Genomic DNA, 18097 nt, shown 5'->3' with positions numbered 1-18097 from the left:
TATTGCTGACCGACCAGAAGCCGAAGTCCAGTGGTGCTCGAGTTCAATCAAGAACAACGAATATCTACGTACATCACTGGCTTATGACATCATACCAAAGTCTACAAGTAAGGAAGTAGTACATGCTTCCCGTATGACTCCTTTTCTGTTATGCGGTCACACCATTTTGTGCTCATCATGAGCGGTCGAGGGAATATAGCCCCCTCGGAGATGCGTATAGGATCCTATATTTGCCCGTACCAGAAGAACTACATGCATCCCCCAGGGATAGATGGACGTCACGTTGCGGCGAAGCGGGGATGTGACACTGTCCCCCGTCGTCTCGGAGGTTGGTCCTGCATCTTTCGATATCGATGACATCCTGGTGCACAAGGTATGCGTGATGAACTTCCCTGTACATTCTCTTATGGAGCAAGTCTACGTAGAAGTACTTTATACTTTCGTGATACGTAGACGACCTTGACCAAAGGAAAGCAAGACTTGGCTTTTCTGTCTTGCTCAGGACTACTGCCTGGAAGCCTGTCCTTGCTATAGGGCAATAGTAGTGAGAGGTGACTGTTTCTCAGGACGAAGCCATATGTGAATGGCATGTCTCGTGAGTGACAGACAATGATTTGTATGATTGAGCAATTACGAGATCTGATTGAGACGACTGCATTCGGGTTTTCGTCGTCGTGGATCTCATCATATCAGCACCTGCCATCTCATTGCATTGAGTGGTATGACAGAACATAATGGTCATCAATCATACTGTATTATATGGCAATGTACTCGACATCGAATTTCACGCTTGAGATTGATCTTGGGCTAAATCTGCTCATTTCAGTAAATCTACAATTCATCTTTAATCTCATCAGTAGTCAGTGTCATGTCTAGTGCTCGTTCTTGTGCCCGAACTATTCCATGACCTGACTTGATAAGTTAGTATCAAGGGACTGACATCATCCCCCAACAGCCTCGATTGGTCAAGAATATTTCCCCAGGTTTGACAATTTCCCGATATGGTAATGGTGAGGAGCCAGCAACATGGAAATAAATTATACCATAGAAATATTGTCGACATCGCTCCGCTCCCTGCCTGTAACTATAGGAGTAGTAAGAGATAATAGCGGCGAGCGAACATGGTCAATAAGCCCCATGCGCCGCGGAGCAGCAACAACAACAACAACAACAACAACAACAAAAAGGGCAAGAATGCAACCCAAACAGCGGCAGTCGTGAACGGAGAAGACACAAGTTACATCGTCTTCTCGAACGGCAAGGACTCGAAGAAAGGCGGTAAGAATGCCACGACAAACCCGACAGATGCCGCTGCTTCTTCGTCAGCGGGCGCAAAAGGGAAAGCAGGAAAGAATGCGCCAGAGCTGGACGTGGCAGGCGATGCCGTCAAGAAACCCAGCGCACGAGAAGTCATAGGTGGAGCCTCATGGACGGGCAAATTACCTCTGAACCTCCTCAGCGAGCACTGCCAGAAGCAGAAATGGGATAAAGCTGAGTATACGATGCATCGATCATCAGATCCGCCTGGCCACATTTCAGCAGTCATCCTCCGCCACAAGAACCCCAAGACGCAGGAGACCACCACCTTACCACCGATGAGTCTCCCCAAGGAGAAGAGAGAGATCGGTGTGCGAGAGACTGCAATGGAGGCGAGGCATTTTGCCGCAGCATATGCTTTGTATAGAGTGGCTAGCGGCAAGAACCTGCACATGATGATGCCGCCTCAGTTCCGTGATTTATGGAAGGGCGAGTTTGCCGACATGAAAAGGGCGGCTGAAAAGGAAGGCATGGGCTGGCTCTATGCCGATGATCCCTTTCGAGCGAGAAAAGACTGGGAAGACGAGAGGGCAGCCAAAGAGAAGAAGAGAGCAGAGATAGAGAAAAAGAGGGAAAAGGAGAAGGAAGACGCTTCGAATGGTATCAGTGCGGCCAAATCTAACCCAGGAAAGAGTTGGACAAGGGCGCCCAAGGTCGAGATGGGCCAGAAAATGAGGCGAGAGGTCGAGGCCCTGGTGCGGCAGGGCGCCTTGTGGAACCCTCATGAGGTGGAAATGTCCAGGGCTGAGAGACAAAGCATTGTGAAAGAGCTATCTGCCCTTGGCTTCAGACCAGCACACGTCGAGGAGGCCGCTGAAATATGTAAAGACCGCGAGGAGGTTCTCGAGTGGCTCCTCATCCACGTGCCGGAGGACGACCTGCCCAAGTGGTCCTTGCCGGAAGGCTATACCGCTGGTGTGAGTCTTGCTAGCGGAGATCTGGCCCGAGAGGGTAAGCTCAAAAGGCTAGCTATTGCCGGATATGCTGCAGAGCTCTGCGAGGAAGCTTTGGACGTCTGTCGTGGAGATGAGGCCCTTGCCGCAGAGAGACTGCAAAACCGTCTCTTGGGAACACTGGACGAAATACAAACAAGCGGCACTAGCACGCCTGTGGACAGCGCGTTATCAATTGCCGCAGAAAAGCTCAATGTTGATGATGATGGCTCATGGGAAGACATTTGGGACGAAGAGAAACTTATCCTGGAATCGATATACAGCGAACGCCTCAAGTCTGCTGGTAAGACTTGCAGCATAGTGCTAGAAGTCGCTGATCTACCCAAGTCGCGTTTCGTGCTGCACGCTCGCAAGCCGGCATCTGGATACCCCAACAGTCTTCCGATTCTCGCTCTCGAGGCGGCCATTCCTGCATACATTCGCCTCAGTATACTGAGACAGGTCCTGGTGCATGCTCAGTCGGATCTCTTGGGCGAGCAAATGCTTTTCAATGTTGTGGACTGGCTCGAGCATGAGATACCTTCGATTATGAAGAACCCCGGCAGACTCAGCGAGATCGCAGCGGTGTCATCCACATCTGCGGAATCGGCGAAAAAGCTGGCTTCATCAAGGAAGAGTCATAGGACAAAGCGTATGCCGAGACCAATCAAGTGGCAAGCTGAGACGCAATACAGCAGACGAATGCTGGAGGAGTGGCAGGCGAAGCACAAAACACCAGCTCAAGAGCGGATGATGAAGGCTAGGAGAAACCTGCCTGCATGGAGTCTACAGACTAGCATTGTTGAGGCAGTCACGAATTCACAAGTCACGATCATCTCAGGTGAAACTGGTTCTGGAAAATCGACACAATCAGTTCAATTCGTGCTCGATGACTTGATCAAGCGTGGTTTCGGAGAGGCAGCGAACATCATTTGCACTCAACCGCGCCGAATCTCTGCTCTGGGTCTCGCCGATCGAGTCGCCGATGAGCGCTGTGCCAAAGTGGGCGAGGAAGTTGGTTACGCAATTCGTGGCGAGTCAAAACAGAAGGCGGGAGTGACCAAAATCACTTTTGTCACCACTGGTGTACTATTGCGAAGACTTCAGACATCCGGTGGGAAGCCTCAAGATGTGGTAGATGCATTGGCCGACGTCAGTCACGTAGTCATCGACGAAGTACACGAACGCAGTCTGGACACGGATTTCCTCATGGTCCTACTTCGAGATGTACTCAAGACGCGTAAAGACCTGAGACTCATCCTCATGAGCGCCACCCTTGACGCTGCCTTTTTCAAGAACTATTTCGCTGCCACGTCGTCGGTCAGTATGGTGGAGATCCCAGGAAGAACTCATCCTGTGACTGACATCTACCTTGACGACGTACTGCGCATGACCGGATATGGTGGAGATGTGGGCCTGGATGCTGATGATGGAGAGTCGAACAAAGGTCCGAACATCGGTGCTGCGCTGCGCAGTGTGGGCATGAAAATCAACTACGACTTGATAGCTCAGACTGTGGAATGTATAGACCAACAACTCGGCTCACAGGATGGCGGAATCCTTATTTTCTTACCTGGTGTTGCCGAGATTGACCGCACGTTGAGAGCGATCCAGAGTCTCCCTGGTATCCACGCCCTACCATTACATGCTGGCCTTCAGTCATTTGAGCAGAAGCGTGTCTTCCCACCTGCACCTCCAGGCAAGCGTAAAGTCATTGCTGCGACGAACGTTGCCGAAACTTCCATTACGATCGAAGATGTTGTAGCAGTCATCGACACAGGACGCGTCAAGGAGACCAGCTACGATGCAACAAACAACATGACCAAGCTCGAGGAAGTGTGGGCTTCACGAGCCGCATGCAAGCAGCGCCGCGGACGAGCAGGACGTGTCAGAGCAGGAACATGCTACAAGCTCTACACGCGCAACGCAGAAGAAACCAAGATGGCAGAACGGCCAGACCCCGAGATCCTCCGTGTGCCGCTCGAGCAGCTCTGTCTTTCGGTCAAAGCGATGGGTGTGGCGGAGGTCGCCGCCTTCTTAGCAAGCGCAATCACTCCACCGTCAAGTCTAGCAGTCACAGGCGCACTGCGCACACTCGACCGAATGGGGGCGATAGACGGAGCCGAACTGACAGCACTAGGTCGTCACCTGTCTATGATCCCAGCCGACCTACGCTGCGGCAAGCTCCTCGTCTACGGCGCCACATTCGGATGTCTGGAAGCTGCTCTGACCATCGCAGCGATCCTGACAGGGCGCGGCCCATTCGTGAACCCGCCCGCGAAACGCGAAGAAGCAAAAGCCGCACGCTCAGCGTTTGCATCCGGCGGCCAAGGCGATCTGATCTGCGACCTGCGCGCCTACGAGGCTTGGGCCGACATGCGCAGAGGCGGCGGCGGGAACAACTACTCGATGAAAATGTGGTGCGACACCAACTTCCTGTCGCAGCAGACCCTCTTCGACATCAGCACCAACAGGCGACAATACCTCTCTTCTCTGCAGGAAATCGGATTCATCCCATTCTCCTACTCTCCGCCCACGTTCTCGCAGCAAAGCAACGACAACAGCAACCGCAACAGCTACAACGCACACAACTCGAACCAAGCGCTGCTGCGCGCCCTGATCTCCGCAGCATTCAGTCCGCAGATCGCGCGCATCGAGTTCCCAGACACGAAATACGCGGCGTCAGTGTCTGGAGCCGTAGCTCTCGACCCGGAAGCGCGCACGATCAAGTACTTCAAAGAACCCGCCGCTTCCACCCCTTCTGCTCCTCCTCCTCCTCCCCCTGCGCAAAAACAAGCCCAGCAGCAGCAGCAGCAGCAGCAGCAGCAACAAGCAAACGAGCGCGTCTTCATCCACCCCTCGTCGACCCTCTTCACGCAACAAGCCTACCCCTCGGGCTCGACCTTCCTGTCCTACTTCTCCAGCATGCAAACCAACAAATCCTACATGCACTCTCTGACGCCGTTGAACAACTACTCTCTGCTGTTGTTCGGGGGCCCCATAGGGCTGGATACACAGCACGGACGCGGCCTGGTGGTGGATGGATGGGTGCGGCTGCGCGGCTGGGCCAGGATCGGAGTGCTGGTTTCGCGACTCCGGATGTTGCTTGATAGGGAGCTGGAGGGCATGGTTGAGAATCCCGGGGTGGAGAGACGGGAGAGTCGGATTGTGGGCTTGGTCAGGCGGTTGGTCGAGTTGGATGGGTTGGATAGATAGTGCTTCTTTTTGTTCGTCACATGCAGATGGAGTGCAGAAGAAGGAGAGGGCAAAAAGGTAGATTGTGGAAGAGGGGTATCATACAGAATCTATAAACAACAGATGGCGGGATCCTGTCCAAACGATTCCCCGTAGCTGTTCCATCAACCGAAAAGGACGGGTATAGTGATCCACTTTGTCCAAGCAACTCAACCAGTACATGTATATCGAAAGAGTTGAGCATAAACCAGAAGCTTGTCTTTACGGCTCGTCCTTGCCTGAGCCTGCAGATGCACTGCCGGTATCCTCGACGCCAGCATCCGCTTGGTGGGCTTCTTCGGTCGACGATCCCTCATACCACGCCGTGTCGATCCAGCCCTCGATGCATCCCCTCGCCCTGTCTCCCATGGCGTGATAATCCGGATTGTCCTTGGGGGTGAACATTGCGACATGAGCGCCGGTCTCGCTTCCGGCTTTGGCATTGGTGCATCTGATCCACGTGCCTTTTGACTTCCGCTGTTGTTTCTTGGCTTCCTCATCCTGCTGTTGTTGCTGCATTTTCCGTTTCTTGTTCGGGCTGGGACTATCGCTTCTGCCTGTCGCGGTCGCAACTGCGCTCTTGGCAGCTCGCTCGGGCACGACGCAGAATGTTCTCTGTTCACCCAGGAACTGCGCCGAGTATTTCGTCTGTCCGATCTTGTCGTTGCCGAGCGCGGTATACAGGTCGGCAAAGCCTACGCCGTGAGTCTCTTCCATGCGAACAACGGCGTCAACTCGTTGAGTCAAATCGGCGCCGCGAGCCAGGCATCCCACGAATTCGAGATGTGAAAACACCCATGACCAGCCTTCGCTGATGTGGTCGCGGTTCATCCATGCGCCCGCACCGGCGGCTGCCACTGCGGCGACACCGCCAGCCACAAGGCCGTAGCGTCCCCATCTGCCCCATCCGCTGCCTCCCGCTGCTGGTAGTGCGCCAGCTGTTGGCGCAGAAGGGGTCGCTGTGTTTGATGAGCCTCCTGATCCGAAGAACTTTGTCGCGGTGGTGTAGGCTTTGTAGGCGGAGCTGGCGGTGTTGAAGTGCGTCTCTGCGCCGTGAGCGACTACACCAGGGTGAATGCCCAGATAAGGTGTGTCGAATGCGAGGATGGCCTGAATGTAGGGGAACATCAGACCGTCGTTCATGACAGGTTCCGAGGTGCCTTCATCTGGGTTGCTCGTGGGTGCAGTGCGTGAGTTTGGAGGCGCTGACGAAGCGCGTTCCTCAACATTTGCTTCCGGGGGGTTCAGGTTCGTGGTGCTGTTACTCGCAGACGTGGGAGCTGTAGTCGTCGTGTTGTTTCCCACACCTGGGGGAGGAGTCGTTGCTTCATGTGAGGGTATGGGCGTGTCTCTCGCTATGCTGAGAAGAGTCTCGGCGGCCACGATTCCGCCCATGGAGTGACCAACCAGAATGACCCGCACCGAAGGATCGATTGTGGGCGAAGGAGTTTTGTTCTCGACTTCAATATCAATGACTTTGTTTTGCAGCCTGCGCGACGAAAAGACCAAAAACATGAGCTCGTGACTTTTGAAGATGAGATGGGATTCAGCTCAACTCACCAGTCCTTGAACCTTGCTACCGTCTCGGTGAGATCACCACGGGTTTCAAACTGAGGGTATACCATTGACTGGACATTTATCTTGGGGAGGGCATGCGACACAAGGGCACGCAGGTGATTGGGAAAGTCCCCAAAGGTGTCATCACCGCCCTGGACAAGACCGATCAGCCTCTATTTTGGTTCTGGGATAGATACAGCATGATGGTAGGATAGTTGTCATGTACCTTGAAGCCATGTATAAAGACCAACAACAGAGACTTTTTCATGGTGAACATGACTGCTGTTTGAGAGTTCAAGTATCTATCGCGAGTGTTATAGAGGGGTCAGGTGCATCAAATCCATTGGCCTCTCCTTAGATAGACAGCATGGGGTATTCACTTCGAAGACAAATGCTCAGGGATGATTTGCGACAAAGTGTTACAGTTGTTCGAACAGATGGGTTGGCCTGACTCGACACCTGGTAGCAGGTCAGGAGTCGAGTATAAAGCAAGTGTCGAGTTCCTATCAAGTACCGTGATGGACAAGTACTCCACACAGGGCAAGTGCAAGTAGCAACAGGAAGTCGCTCTGACATCATCAGGAACACCGAAAGCCAAAAAGCATCGGGCGTTTCATCGACTCGCGCCGATGCATGATTCGTACAGTACCTGCAAGTAGATCAAATAAACCACTCTCGCGAATGTCTATACCACGACAACCCCAGAGACTCAATCCCTTGCATCCCCGACAGTAACCCGCCAACCGCCAGCCTGCATAGAACAGACACAAAAGAAAAAGAAAAGCCCAAAGCAAAATGTCACACCCCCAACCGCCCATTCGCGAACCCACGCCCAAAGAAACAAAAGACTACAGCACAACACTGCACCGCGCCGCCATCTTGACCCTGATAGTCGCGCCCGCGCTGGCCGCCCTACCGCCTCGGAAATTCGACGCCTACACCGTCGGCCTCGTCGGCTTGACTGGCTTCTCCGGCAACTACCTGTACAAAGAGTCGCGCGGCCACAGCATCTGGCACTTGATCGGAGGTTCGAAAGCCGAGACTCTGCGCAAGGATACCGTGGGCGACGGAGATGCGTCGTTGCCCACTGAGCGCGCGCGCGAGTTTCAGAGGCAGATGAAGGAGAGGAAGGGACTGCAGGCTAGAGCTGATGGCAAGGTTTTACCGGCGAAGGAAGATGTTGCTGCGCCTGCCGCCAAGTCGCCGAGTATCATCGATCAGGTGTATTATGGAAGCGAGAAGGCTGAGGGCTGGAGGGAGAGGAGGGCGCGAGAGGACGAGGAGAAGTTGGCGCAGGGTAAAGGCTATGGCGATATCATCATGGAGCAGATATGGGATGTGTGGAACTGGAATTACGGCGACAACAAGGATAAGAGCGGGGAGTCGGAGAAGAAGCAGTGATTTTGTTTTCTTCTGTTTGTCTCCACACTACGCCCCATTATAGTGTTGTCAGGCTGTCATGAGGACGAGCCTGTGGCGCTGAGCTATCGAAGCGGAAGCAGCTTCTTCATTGTATCATTTTACATCTGGCATCAAAGGCGTTTTGGGGGGGGGGGGGGAAGATGGCCCATCGGGGTCAAAAAGGAGACTCGCGGCTCGTCGCTTGGGTTTCGTATACAATACGACATCTGCTTGAAAACACTTATCCGCGTGCAAATCGTCACACGCTTGCTTGCTCCGCAGGCTCGAGTCGTACGAGTCATGGTCAACTTCGTGCTGTACATCACATCACCCCGATCCTTCTCACTTCGGTCCTTCTCACTTCTCACTTGAGACAAGAGTTTGATGAACGTCTATTCGTCCTCCACCAAAAGTCCCCAAGCTATTTACACAAACAAGATTTTGCCACCGAAGGCCACTCCCTCTAATTGAACAGCCGCCCCGTCAATCATACACCAGTCGCTGCGAAATGAATCAAATACCCATTTTGGTCATACATTCAGAAATGAAACATTAGCTTCCCCTCTTCCTTTCGCCCTCTCTGTACAGTCTCTACTATCTCGCTCTCCTTCAAGCCACTCTAGCTGCGCGCGAGTGCCTTGAGCGCCTGGTCAAGCGTGATGACATCAGCAGGGAACTTGGGAATGATTCCCTCCTTGATGGCGCGATCAATGCCGACAGTGTCAGGACCGCTCTCGATGGAGTTTTCGATGATGACGTAGACCTTGTAGTTCTTGTTGAACAGCTGGTAGGCGGTGTTGAGAATGACACCCGATGTGCGGATTCCAGACTGATTGGGAAAGGATTAGTTTGCGATTCTCAAGAAAGACGAGACAAGATTTGACTCTGTGAGACAGAAACAAAAGAAAAAGAAAAAGACTCACCAAGATGACAGTATCAATCTGCTGCGCGCTCAAAATCTCCTCCATCGGGTTTCCAAAACCGGCATAATACCTGCTCTTCTCGACCACGACATCAGTCCTGGAATCGACCTCGAAAGCCTCATAGATGTCCGTAGCGGGATCATCAATGGTTCTATCCCCAGGCAACCCAGCCGCGGCAGCCGCGAACGGAGTATCGATGCCCAACTCCGGGATCATGGCGTTGGAAAAGTAAATCCTCGAGAAGATCGAAATGATGGGCTTCTTAGCCGGCGCAACGGCGGCATAGGTGCTGTTGAACACGGCGGTCGCGTTGTTGCGCGCGTGCACGGCGTTGATCCATGTCGCGGTCGAGTTGATGAATTGCTGGCCCGCGGGGTAGTCGGACACGCTGGCTATGAGGCCGTTGATCAGGTCGAGGTGCAGCACTGCGAAGTTGGATCCGAAGCTCAGAGACGAGGTCTCGTTGGCTGGCACAGTGCTGAAGTTGGTGTAGTAGCCCGGAGCCTGGGCGACGACGCCATTGACTGCGGCTGCTAGGCTGCCGATGAGGAGGGAGTTGATATGCATCTTTTCTTGTTCTATGATCCTTCTCTGTGTCGAAGTCGTCCTTTACAATGATCCAATGAGTGTGTTATATTATGCGATTATATAGTCCACGATGCAGAGCCGAGAAGTATAGTACGTCACTAGACGTGGACGTAAGCAGGGTACCGGGACGGGAGCAAGCAATAAGGTTGGATCTTATTTCTGTTTATCGAGAAAACGAAACCGACAAGACCCGGTAAGCACTACTACTTCAAGCACAACCTCAGAAGAGTAATTAGAGAGAAAGACTTGAAAGAACAAAATGTGAATTCAAGCTCTTCGTCTCTTCGTCTCTTCAGGGCGCCCGCGTGGCCCCCCGGGAGATCGTATTCAGTAATTACACATCCAATATATCGATTGCAAAAGAGCGGCGCGTTTATGAACCCGCAAGCAAGTGATATGTACAGTAATCAACGCAATACTCATCATCTGCAGTAGTTTGGTTCTGTCTCCGCAATGATTTCTCGCAAATAAAAAGCAAAGGAACGGGGGGGCATGTCGAATAAACCTTATTCTGCATTTTCTATACTTGTAATATGCTTGACCCGGGGACTCGGAAAATTGAGGATTAATTTAATCTTGATTTGTTCGCCGTCTGGGATGTCTGCACGATACATCTTGAAGCTCTTTACTATGACTTCGAGAAGCAGATGTAGAGACGTGATTGAAGGAGAGAAGAATCCAGGAAGGGGCTATTTGACTATACTCCAGTAGTTCAAGCACTAACAGTAAGACCAATGGCGCAGAGAGATTCCTTCTCAACAAGGCAAAGGCATTAAGTTGCGCGCCTATCGCGGAAGAATTGCACCTCTCACTTCCGTCGTCGCTCTTTTAGCGTTGTTTGCACCGTACTAATGTATGCAACGCAATCATCTAGGGGCGTTCTCGACGTGTCTATTCACTTACTCACTCAATCACTCAATCTCGTTCATTCCGATGCTAGCGACTGGCAAGATATTTATATAAGCAAGTCAAATAAAGCAAGGAAAGACAATTGACACTAAAACGCGGAACCCTGCCGTGCTCTGTACAGTACGTGTGGTCAATGCCTTGTTGGTATCTTCGATCTTCTATCCGACCTTCTTCTATCCGACCTCGTCTAAATCTGGACTACGCATGGTTATGTTGCACGGATGATGTTGCGTTGCTTGTTTGCGAGAGATGTGGAGTGCGGTGCAGGTAGGTTAATCGGTAATATATGACGGGCGGAGTAAATATTGTCGTGTGAAGTGCCTTGTAGTAAAGTAAGATAGCCTGTGTCCCTCTGGCCGAAGGCTTCGAAGAATTGAGTCTGGTCCAGGACCATATCTGATATCAAAAGGAAGCCAATCTCGTCTACATAGTACAATACAGACGATCGACTACACCCACTCTTCTCTTCCATAAAAACACTGAAACATATTTCGTCTGGTCTTGAGGAAGACCACGAGCTACAGTGATTATCTGCAGCTAGACCTTCCGGACAGCGGAAGCGCGAGGGCGACCCTGTCCACCCCTGATCATGTCAAAATCCATGCTATCCTCTATGCTTCAGCCGCTCTGCTCTGTGGCCAGCCCACGCCTACATACACACACATACGTTGAATATCAATCCAAGACTTCGCGCATGAGTCCTCGATTCACGCCCAGAAAACGCAAGAGCAGGACTTTCTTCTCGTGCAAGAACATGGTCTGGGTATACGGTATGTTGTAGGCTTCGAGGAGCTTCTCTGTTGTTTCTTCTGTACAACTTCAGCACTGGTCACTCTGAGATGTTCAGGATGTGCAATCAGTTGGTACAGAGAAGGAGATGGGACTTACGATCGAGGGTTCTGAAGTCTTGTGCTGTATCAGGCCAAGTGGTGGGGTCGGGAAGAGTATTACCGGAAGGTGCAGTGTCGTCGCTGGTGATGTCAGGAGGTAAGGGAGCGATGCGGATTGAGATGTCTTTTATCGCGTTGTTGCGAGCACGGATTTCTTGACGGGCTCTGTTTAGTGTAGGTGGGTAGTCAGCAATTCCACTCAGGACTGATAGTGAGTGAGTGTACTACGTACCTCTCTAGTTCTTCTTCCTCGCTTGATCCATCACCATCACTAGCCGAATAAGCCAAGAGCAACATCTTCCTAATTCCATCCTTGACATCAGAGATATCAGAGTCGAGTCGCCCCAGTCGAGCTAGCGTCATGATATGAGCTGTGGTCATGCCGTTTGCACCACCATTCCCCTGCTGCTCAAGAGATTGAAGTAGAGCCTGTACGTCCATGCGATCGAACCACGCCTTTTCTCTGTCCTCAGGACGAGCAGACGCAGATTCCGCAGCCGGCAAGCTGGGCATGCTGGCAATATCGTCTCCATAAGCGAGTGTTCTTGCTTCTTGCTGCTGTGGATGATTATGAGCCGACTCGTTGGTCTCCGCCACCATCTCAGGAGGATAAACCAATCTCTCGGCGCCGACTGCTGCAGCGGGCGAAGAAGAGTACGGTGCACTGGTGGGAGCAATACCATATGTATGCGTGCGCGAGCGACGAAGATCATAGCTCGCTTTATCAGCGTACCCTCTAGCCCATCCGCGCGCGTCACCTCCCTGTCTCGAGCTACTCAATTCACCAAACCCATCATACCTTGGCCCGTAGCCATGATGTGGCAAAAGACCGCGAGGAACGTCTACTGCAGCAGCGGGTTCGAGCTTCCGTTTCTTCTGCACACTTCTAAGCAGATTCCTGGATCGTGGAGTGGCTGGCTGAGGCGTCGAATGCTTGCTGTTGGTGCTTTCACCCAATAGGATCCCTTGTCGGGTGAAGACCATTACTGGGCCTTGATGTTGCTCCTGCAGTGGCTGTGGCGGCTCTTCGGGTGGTTGAGACACAGAGCGGCGGTGACCCATGAGCTGGTGGCGTAATGCTGGAGCAATGCCGTAGTGTGGATGATGGTTCCCTTCGTAGTCTTCTGTTGGTCGGTATTTTTGCTCGAATGGATTTCTGTTGCCGAAGGGACTGGAGATGGTGCTGGGATCGGGATACACACTGCTGCTGTTGCTGTTGTCTGCTGCCGAGCCTGGGTTGTACTCGCAAGCATTGTCCTCTTCGTGTGATGTATCATGAGGACCAGGAGATGTATTGGTGGCAAGAGGCGAGGCGGCGTTGGAGAGAAGGATGGGATCGACATCAAAGTACGACGGGCTGTGAGCATCAGGAAGCTGATGCTGTTGTTGTTGATGGTGTTGATGGTGGTGGTGCTGCTGCTGCTGCCGTGACTGCTCAAAATGAGAAGCATCGAAAGACTGAAGAGCGTTGAGCGTTTCAATCTCAGCAGGCGTTAGATCGAACGAGCCGAGCATGGTCTCATCCATAGGGGTGTCCATATCTGCAGCGATTGCGTTTTGATCAGGACTCAATAGGAGAGAACGGCGAGTATATAAACATGTATCACGAGGTAACGATAGCTTTCGCCTCATTATAAGAATATTGATATGGTACCAGACATGGCACACGCGTCAACACCGCTGGATCCTATGCTGTGCAGATCAGCTATTCCAACAAGATAAGCGACGCGGAAATACGAGAACCTAGGCACATGGTTGGCTCCTGGACAGAGACATGCAGCTGAAACCTGATCACCAAAGGCCGCGGACGACACACTCTGTTACCCGGCAGACACGCATCCGGGTCATTCATCAGAGAGTTCGGGTTGACGTGAGATTGCATATACAAAGGTAAGCATGGAGAAGACAGATCGGAAGATTCGGCTTTGACGATAATTTTTGGCTTTTCATGATTTGGTTCCGCATATGATTGTTGACTTCTCATAGTCATCTGTTCGTGAGCAAGCTCCTGCTCAAGATGAGTAAGAAACTTCCAGACCGACACTCCCAACCGGACGGTCTCTCCGTTTCAGATCCACGTCGGCACCTATACTCACGAGCATGTCTCTGATTCTTCCTTCCCACATGACGCCGATTTTCCAATTCTGGTCGACTCTGGCTTTCAACACGCCGTCCACTTCTGCCTCATGCTTGACCGTGCTCTTGTCTTGGAGCTCTTGTCTGAGTTCGTCCCCGATGGCCACGTGGGCCCAGTCCGGTCTGATCTTCTTTTTTGCCCATTCTGCCTGAGCCAGGCCAAGCGCATCTTCCGGTCGGCGGCTCCAGAGCTCCAGACCGACTTGTACATCACTCTCGTAGCTATAAAAATTGAAGGCAAAACGTGAACTCAATGCCAGGTCCTTTCCAGCCTTGACGGCGTAAGAAGTAGCAATGTTGCCCATAAGCGGATTCAGAGTCAAAGTCATCGTGTATGGAAAGCCTGTATGGGCTGGCAGAGTCGCAAAGCGGATACCGGTGCTGACACCTCCAGACTTGTTCAATGGCGAGAAGTATAGCTCAGCACCAGCCGAGACGCGACCGACTTGGGGATCAATGGCAACATCACCAGAGAGGACTGCAGGATTCGAGGCGGTCTGCGCGGACAAGATCGTTGACTCTGCGGATGCGACAGGCGCCTGCCTGGGATCGAAGCCGAAGTTGTAGAGGGCGGTGAAACCGAGGAGGGCGCTGTCGGTGCTGTAGAGATACGCTGTCGAGTATTTACCGTAGTCATTCTGCAATTGGGCGAGCAGAGATCCACCGTTGGGCAGTGCCGAATCAGACACACAGGTCAGACGGAGCAGGCGTGTGGGAGAGATGCGGCGCAGGTACAGAGCTTCGAGGGTCGAGGTGGGAAGATACAAGCGGCCGTAGAGCAGAGCGTCTTTACTATCGACACGTTTACCACGATGCCAGATCTGCCACCAATCGGACTCGTCTTGCCGCCGTAACTCGCTGATGTGACGGTAGCCCCTGATCAGGTTGCGTAGATCGATGAGACTGCTCCTCGAGGGAATGTGCATGGGCTGAGTGGAATACAGGAAGGAGACAGAACCATCCACGAGGCCATGGCTGGCGAGCGTGTACGATGTAGCAAAATTCGCCGCCGAAAGAGAAGAGAGATGTAGACGGAGGCCCGAGGGAGTGCGGAAGTCAAGCAGAGCATTCGCAGTGGCAGTCAAGGTGCTGTATGAATTATCGCGATCCCAGAGGACGGCGGAATAAAAGGCATTTTGGACATAGTCCATGAACTCAATCATTGCACTGTATATGTCTCACCATGACTGGCGATGTCTACACACGCGAGCAGCAGAGCATGCTGGCCAGATGAGGTAGAGATGGTGGAAGATGGTTATATATGGTTGATATAGTTGCAATAAGGATATGATATACCTTACCTTGCTGTATAGACTGGAGGGTGCGAAGGTGCACAACAACGAGCATAACTCGCACAAAGAGAGCACAAGCTTGGACCGAGGCATGGCGGACCGTCCCGCCCTCCGCAAGGGTTTCTGCTGCTTGCACATTGCACATTGCCAGCGTTGTATGGATCTTTTTTCTGCCCGGGCGGTGACCCGAGAATTTCTGGTCGACCTGATCAAATTAATTGCAACGCATATCTCCAATAATCAGCAGTCGAGCATTTCTTTGGGATTGATTGGCCAAAATAGACAGAACCCAGAGAAAAAACCCAGAACCATATCATCACAATCGTCTTCCTTCTCTTCTTCCTCCTCCTCGTCCTCCTCACAACAACACAATGCCCAAGTCCAAGCGCTCCAAGGTCGTCCACCTGACCAACGTGGAAAAAAAGACAAAGGAAGAGCGCAAGCAGCAATTCGACAACATCCGCGAGGCATGCGACAGGTACACGACCATCTTCGTCTTCGGCGTCGACAACATGCGCAACACCTACCTCAAGGACGTGCGCTCGCACTTTGCCGACTCTCGCATCTTCTTCAGCAAGACCAAAGTCATGGCGAAAGCGCTGGGCCAGTCCGCCTCCGAGGAGTACCAACCGGGTCTCGCCGACCTGAGCAAATACCTCGCCGGCAACGTCGGTCTCCTCTTCACGAACCGTGACATCAAGGAGGTCCTCGAGTACTTTGAGAACTTCTCCGAGATGGACTTTGCCAGGGCGGGCGTCAAGGCCACGAGGGAGTTCACCGTGCCCGCCGGCGTCGTCTACTCGCGGGGCGGAGAGCTGGCCGTCGAGGACGATGTCCCCATGCCGCACAGTCTCGAGGTCACGGTCAGGAAGTGGGGCATGCCCACCAAGTTGCACCAGGGCAAGGTCATGCTCGACAACGATTACACCATCTGCAGAGACGGCCACACGCTCAATTCGCACCAGACCGCCTTGTTGAAGCTGTTCGGCGTCGCCATGGCCGAGTTCAAGATCCACGTCAAGGCTTACTGGACCGCCAGCTCGCAGGAGGTTACCGAGGTGCAGGCTGAGGGTGCCATGGAAGAGTAGATATGTTTTATTGTTCTTCGCGCCGACAGGGGAACTCGTTCTTTTGAAACTATCATTCTAGAGCACACGAGACATGACTGCCTCCAAGCGATGAGAACAGAGACTAGAAAGTAGACGAATATGTGGAGGGCTGCTAAGTGGCAAGGCAAGGCAAAGGCAAGGCATGGCGTGGCATGGCGTGGCATGGCATGAGCGTGGGCGCTCTGGCGTTTGTAGGCGTTTTTTGTCCAGAGACCAGATGCGCAAAAGAGACTCGCATCCACTTTTTTTTATGTATTGGAAAAAATCGAGACCGACAAAGAGACAAGATCCTCGTATTTTCGAAATTATCATTTCACCATGTCGCTGTGCAATCTGTAGACTGACCTATGGCGTTGAGTCTCATTGGATCATGATGAAAAACTGCAGAATCATTGGCATGAATAGACACTTGCATTGGACAAGACGACATATAACATTGGTCACGCATGTCATGAATTGCATTTGTTTCACTTTAGATCATAGGGGACAATTGGCCAGGGACTGCTTCACAACGTTCGCGGTCTTCAAGATTTTATTATCATCAAAAAAGCCGTCAACGATTTCATTGTCTGACCTATCGTTGCTGCTCTTATAGTCCCAGTAGAAGCCATTCGCCATCATCTTGTTGTCGTTTGCCTTCTTGCCAGACACACGATATCATTTATATCTGTCAATCGGCCACGTCGATGAAGAGAAACACGACCAGTACCCTCCCATCATCTGAACAGTGTGAAATGCCATCACTTCACAGACAAGGTTCGCGGAAAGGTGGTAGAACGCCCCGTGATTTGGAATTTTTTGTTATTGACTCGCTAAAGCAATGGAGAAAAACTCGTTTATGCCTCGGTGGTGATCTTGGCCTTGCCGTTGGTGACCTTGACGCCCAATTGCTTAGCGCGGGCGACAATCTCGATGCGCTTTCTCGACGAAACACCGTGAGCGATCCTGTCACTTTTGTTAGATCATGTATCCCGAGTCATTGAGGAATTTGCGTTGATGCATACTCTGCGGCGTAGGTCTTGTTGTGCATGAGGAGAAGGTCAACCTCGGAGACGTTGTTGACGAGGAAAGCCTTGTGGCCGGAAGGCATCATGTGACGGGTCTTCTTGTTGGATCCGTAACCGATCTATAATCATTCGTCCATCCATTAGCATTGCGCTCCAGAGCAATGTATCCTCATCGCAGTCTTCGATCTGTCTTCCAAACTCTCGGGGGATAGAATGTGTCGCACCTTGGGCATAACAGCCTGACCCTTGAAGCGTCTGCGGACGCAGTTGTCAATACCCTTGGGCTTCCTCCAGCTCTCACCAACGCGCATGAAGCGGTCGGACTGGTGGCGCTTGAAGTGCGCAGTGCCTGTGTGAACGGAAGACTGTCAGCTATGACCGTCTTTTTTATTCTTTGTAATTTTCTCCTTCTTCTCGTCGCCACTGCAGGATGTGAGCGTGTCAAGGCGCCAGTCGGAAGGCCCTTTCACTCGTCCTTCGTTCTTCTGTCGCGAGGGTGGGAAAAATTTGCAGATGGAGACGTACGCTTCTTCACGATGGGAACGTGCTTCTTGGAGGCGGCCATCTGTGCGGTTATAGATCAGCAAGACAGTCTATATGGCTGAAGAGATTGATATTGTCGAACGTACTTTGTCGTTGGGCGATGATGGTCGTAAAAGTCGTCGGTCGCTGGTCTCGAAGTTCCAGTGAAGCCCGCAAAATCAGTGCTGTTTCGAAAAGCCAAGCACTCGCTAAGCGGAGGGCGCTCGATCCACTTTGAAATCGACGCCAAGACCAATCTCTTCACTAAAACGCACTTTCC

The 18097-nt window shown here is 52.3% G+C and overlaps 8 protein-coding genes across 8 annotated transcripts; 3 read left to right on the top strand and 5 right to left on the bottom strand.

Moving 5' to 3' along the window:
• Positions 1-1121: 1121 nt before the first annotated feature.
• AAFC00_002754 (uncharacterized protein) lies at positions 1122-5465 on the top strand (the record flags this gene model as incomplete). The annotated part of the gene is made up of 1 exon (XM_069342116.1): positions 1122-5465. The coding sequence occupies one exon, from the start codon at positions 1122-1124 to the stop codon at positions 5463-5465; it is 4344 nt and encodes a 1447-aa protein (XP_069198623.1).
• A 240-nt stretch (positions 5466-5705) lies between these two features.
• On the bottom strand, positions 5706-7308 carry AAFC00_002753 (uncharacterized protein; the record flags this gene model as incomplete). The annotated part of the gene is made up of 3 exons (XM_069342115.1): positions 5706-6972; positions 7044-7192; positions 7267-7308. The coding sequence occupies 3 exons, from the start codon at positions 7306-7308 to the stop codon at positions 5706-5708; spliced, it is 1458 nt and encodes a 485-aa protein (XP_069198622.1).
• Positions 7309-7835: 527 nt separating this feature from the next.
• AAFC00_002752 (uncharacterized protein) lies at positions 7836-8441 on the top strand (the record flags this gene model as incomplete). The annotated part of the gene is made up of 1 exon (XM_069342114.1): positions 7836-8441. One exon carries the CDS (start codon positions 7836-7838, stop codon positions 8439-8441), a length of 606 nt encoding a protein of 201 aa, XP_069198621.1.
• A 619-nt stretch (positions 8442-9060) lies between these two features.
• On the bottom strand, positions 9061-9931 carry AAFC00_002751 (uncharacterized protein; the record flags this gene model as incomplete). Its single annotated transcript, XM_069342113.1, has 2 exons — positions 9061-9270; positions 9365-9931. The coding sequence occupies 2 exons, from the start codon at positions 9929-9931 to the stop codon at positions 9061-9063; spliced, it is 777 nt and encodes a 258-aa protein (XP_069198620.1).
• Positions 9932-11536: 1605 nt separating this feature from the next.
• AAFC00_002750 (uncharacterized protein) lies at positions 11537-13290 on the bottom strand (the record flags this gene model as incomplete). Its single annotated transcript, XM_069342112.1, has 3 exons — positions 11537-11670; positions 11750-11916; positions 11984-13290. The coding sequence occupies 3 exons, from the start codon at positions 13288-13290 to the stop codon at positions 11537-11539; spliced, it is 1608 nt and encodes a 535-aa protein (XP_069198619.1).
• Positions 13291-13763: 473 nt separating this feature from the next.
• Positions 13764-15050, bottom strand: AAFC00_002749 (uncharacterized protein; the record flags this gene model as incomplete). The annotated part of the gene is made up of 1 exon (XM_069342111.1): positions 13764-15050. One exon carries the CDS (start codon positions 15048-15050, stop codon positions 13764-13766), a length of 1287 nt encoding a protein of 428 aa, XP_069198618.1.
• Positions 15051-15550: 500 nt separating this feature from the next.
• Positions 15551-16267, top strand: AAFC00_002748 (uncharacterized protein; the record flags this gene model as incomplete). The annotated part of the gene is made up of 1 exon (XM_069342110.1): positions 15551-16267. One exon carries the CDS (start codon positions 15551-15553, stop codon positions 16265-16267), a length of 717 nt encoding a protein of 238 aa, XP_069198617.1.
• An 857-nt stretch (positions 16268-17124) lies between these two features.
• AAFC00_002747 (60S ribosomal protein eL32) lies at positions 17125-17860 on the bottom strand (the record flags this gene model as incomplete). Its single annotated transcript, XM_069342109.1, has 4 exons — positions 17125-17233; positions 17293-17414; positions 17520-17644; positions 17821-17860. The coding sequence occupies 4 exons, from the start codon at positions 17858-17860 to the stop codon at positions 17125-17127; spliced, it is 396 nt and encodes a 131-aa protein (XP_069198616.1).
• Positions 17861-18097: the final 237 nt, after the last annotated feature.

This window comes from Neodothiora populina (genome assembly GCF_041146345.1).
Source record: "Neodothiora populina strain CPC 39397 chromosome Unknown canker_contig_15, whole genome shotgun sequence".
NCBI lineage: Eukaryota > Fungi > Ascomycota > Dothideomycetes > Dothideales > Dothioraceae > Neodothiora > Neodothiora populina.
This window is presented reverse-complemented; position numbering and strand designations above follow the sequence as displayed.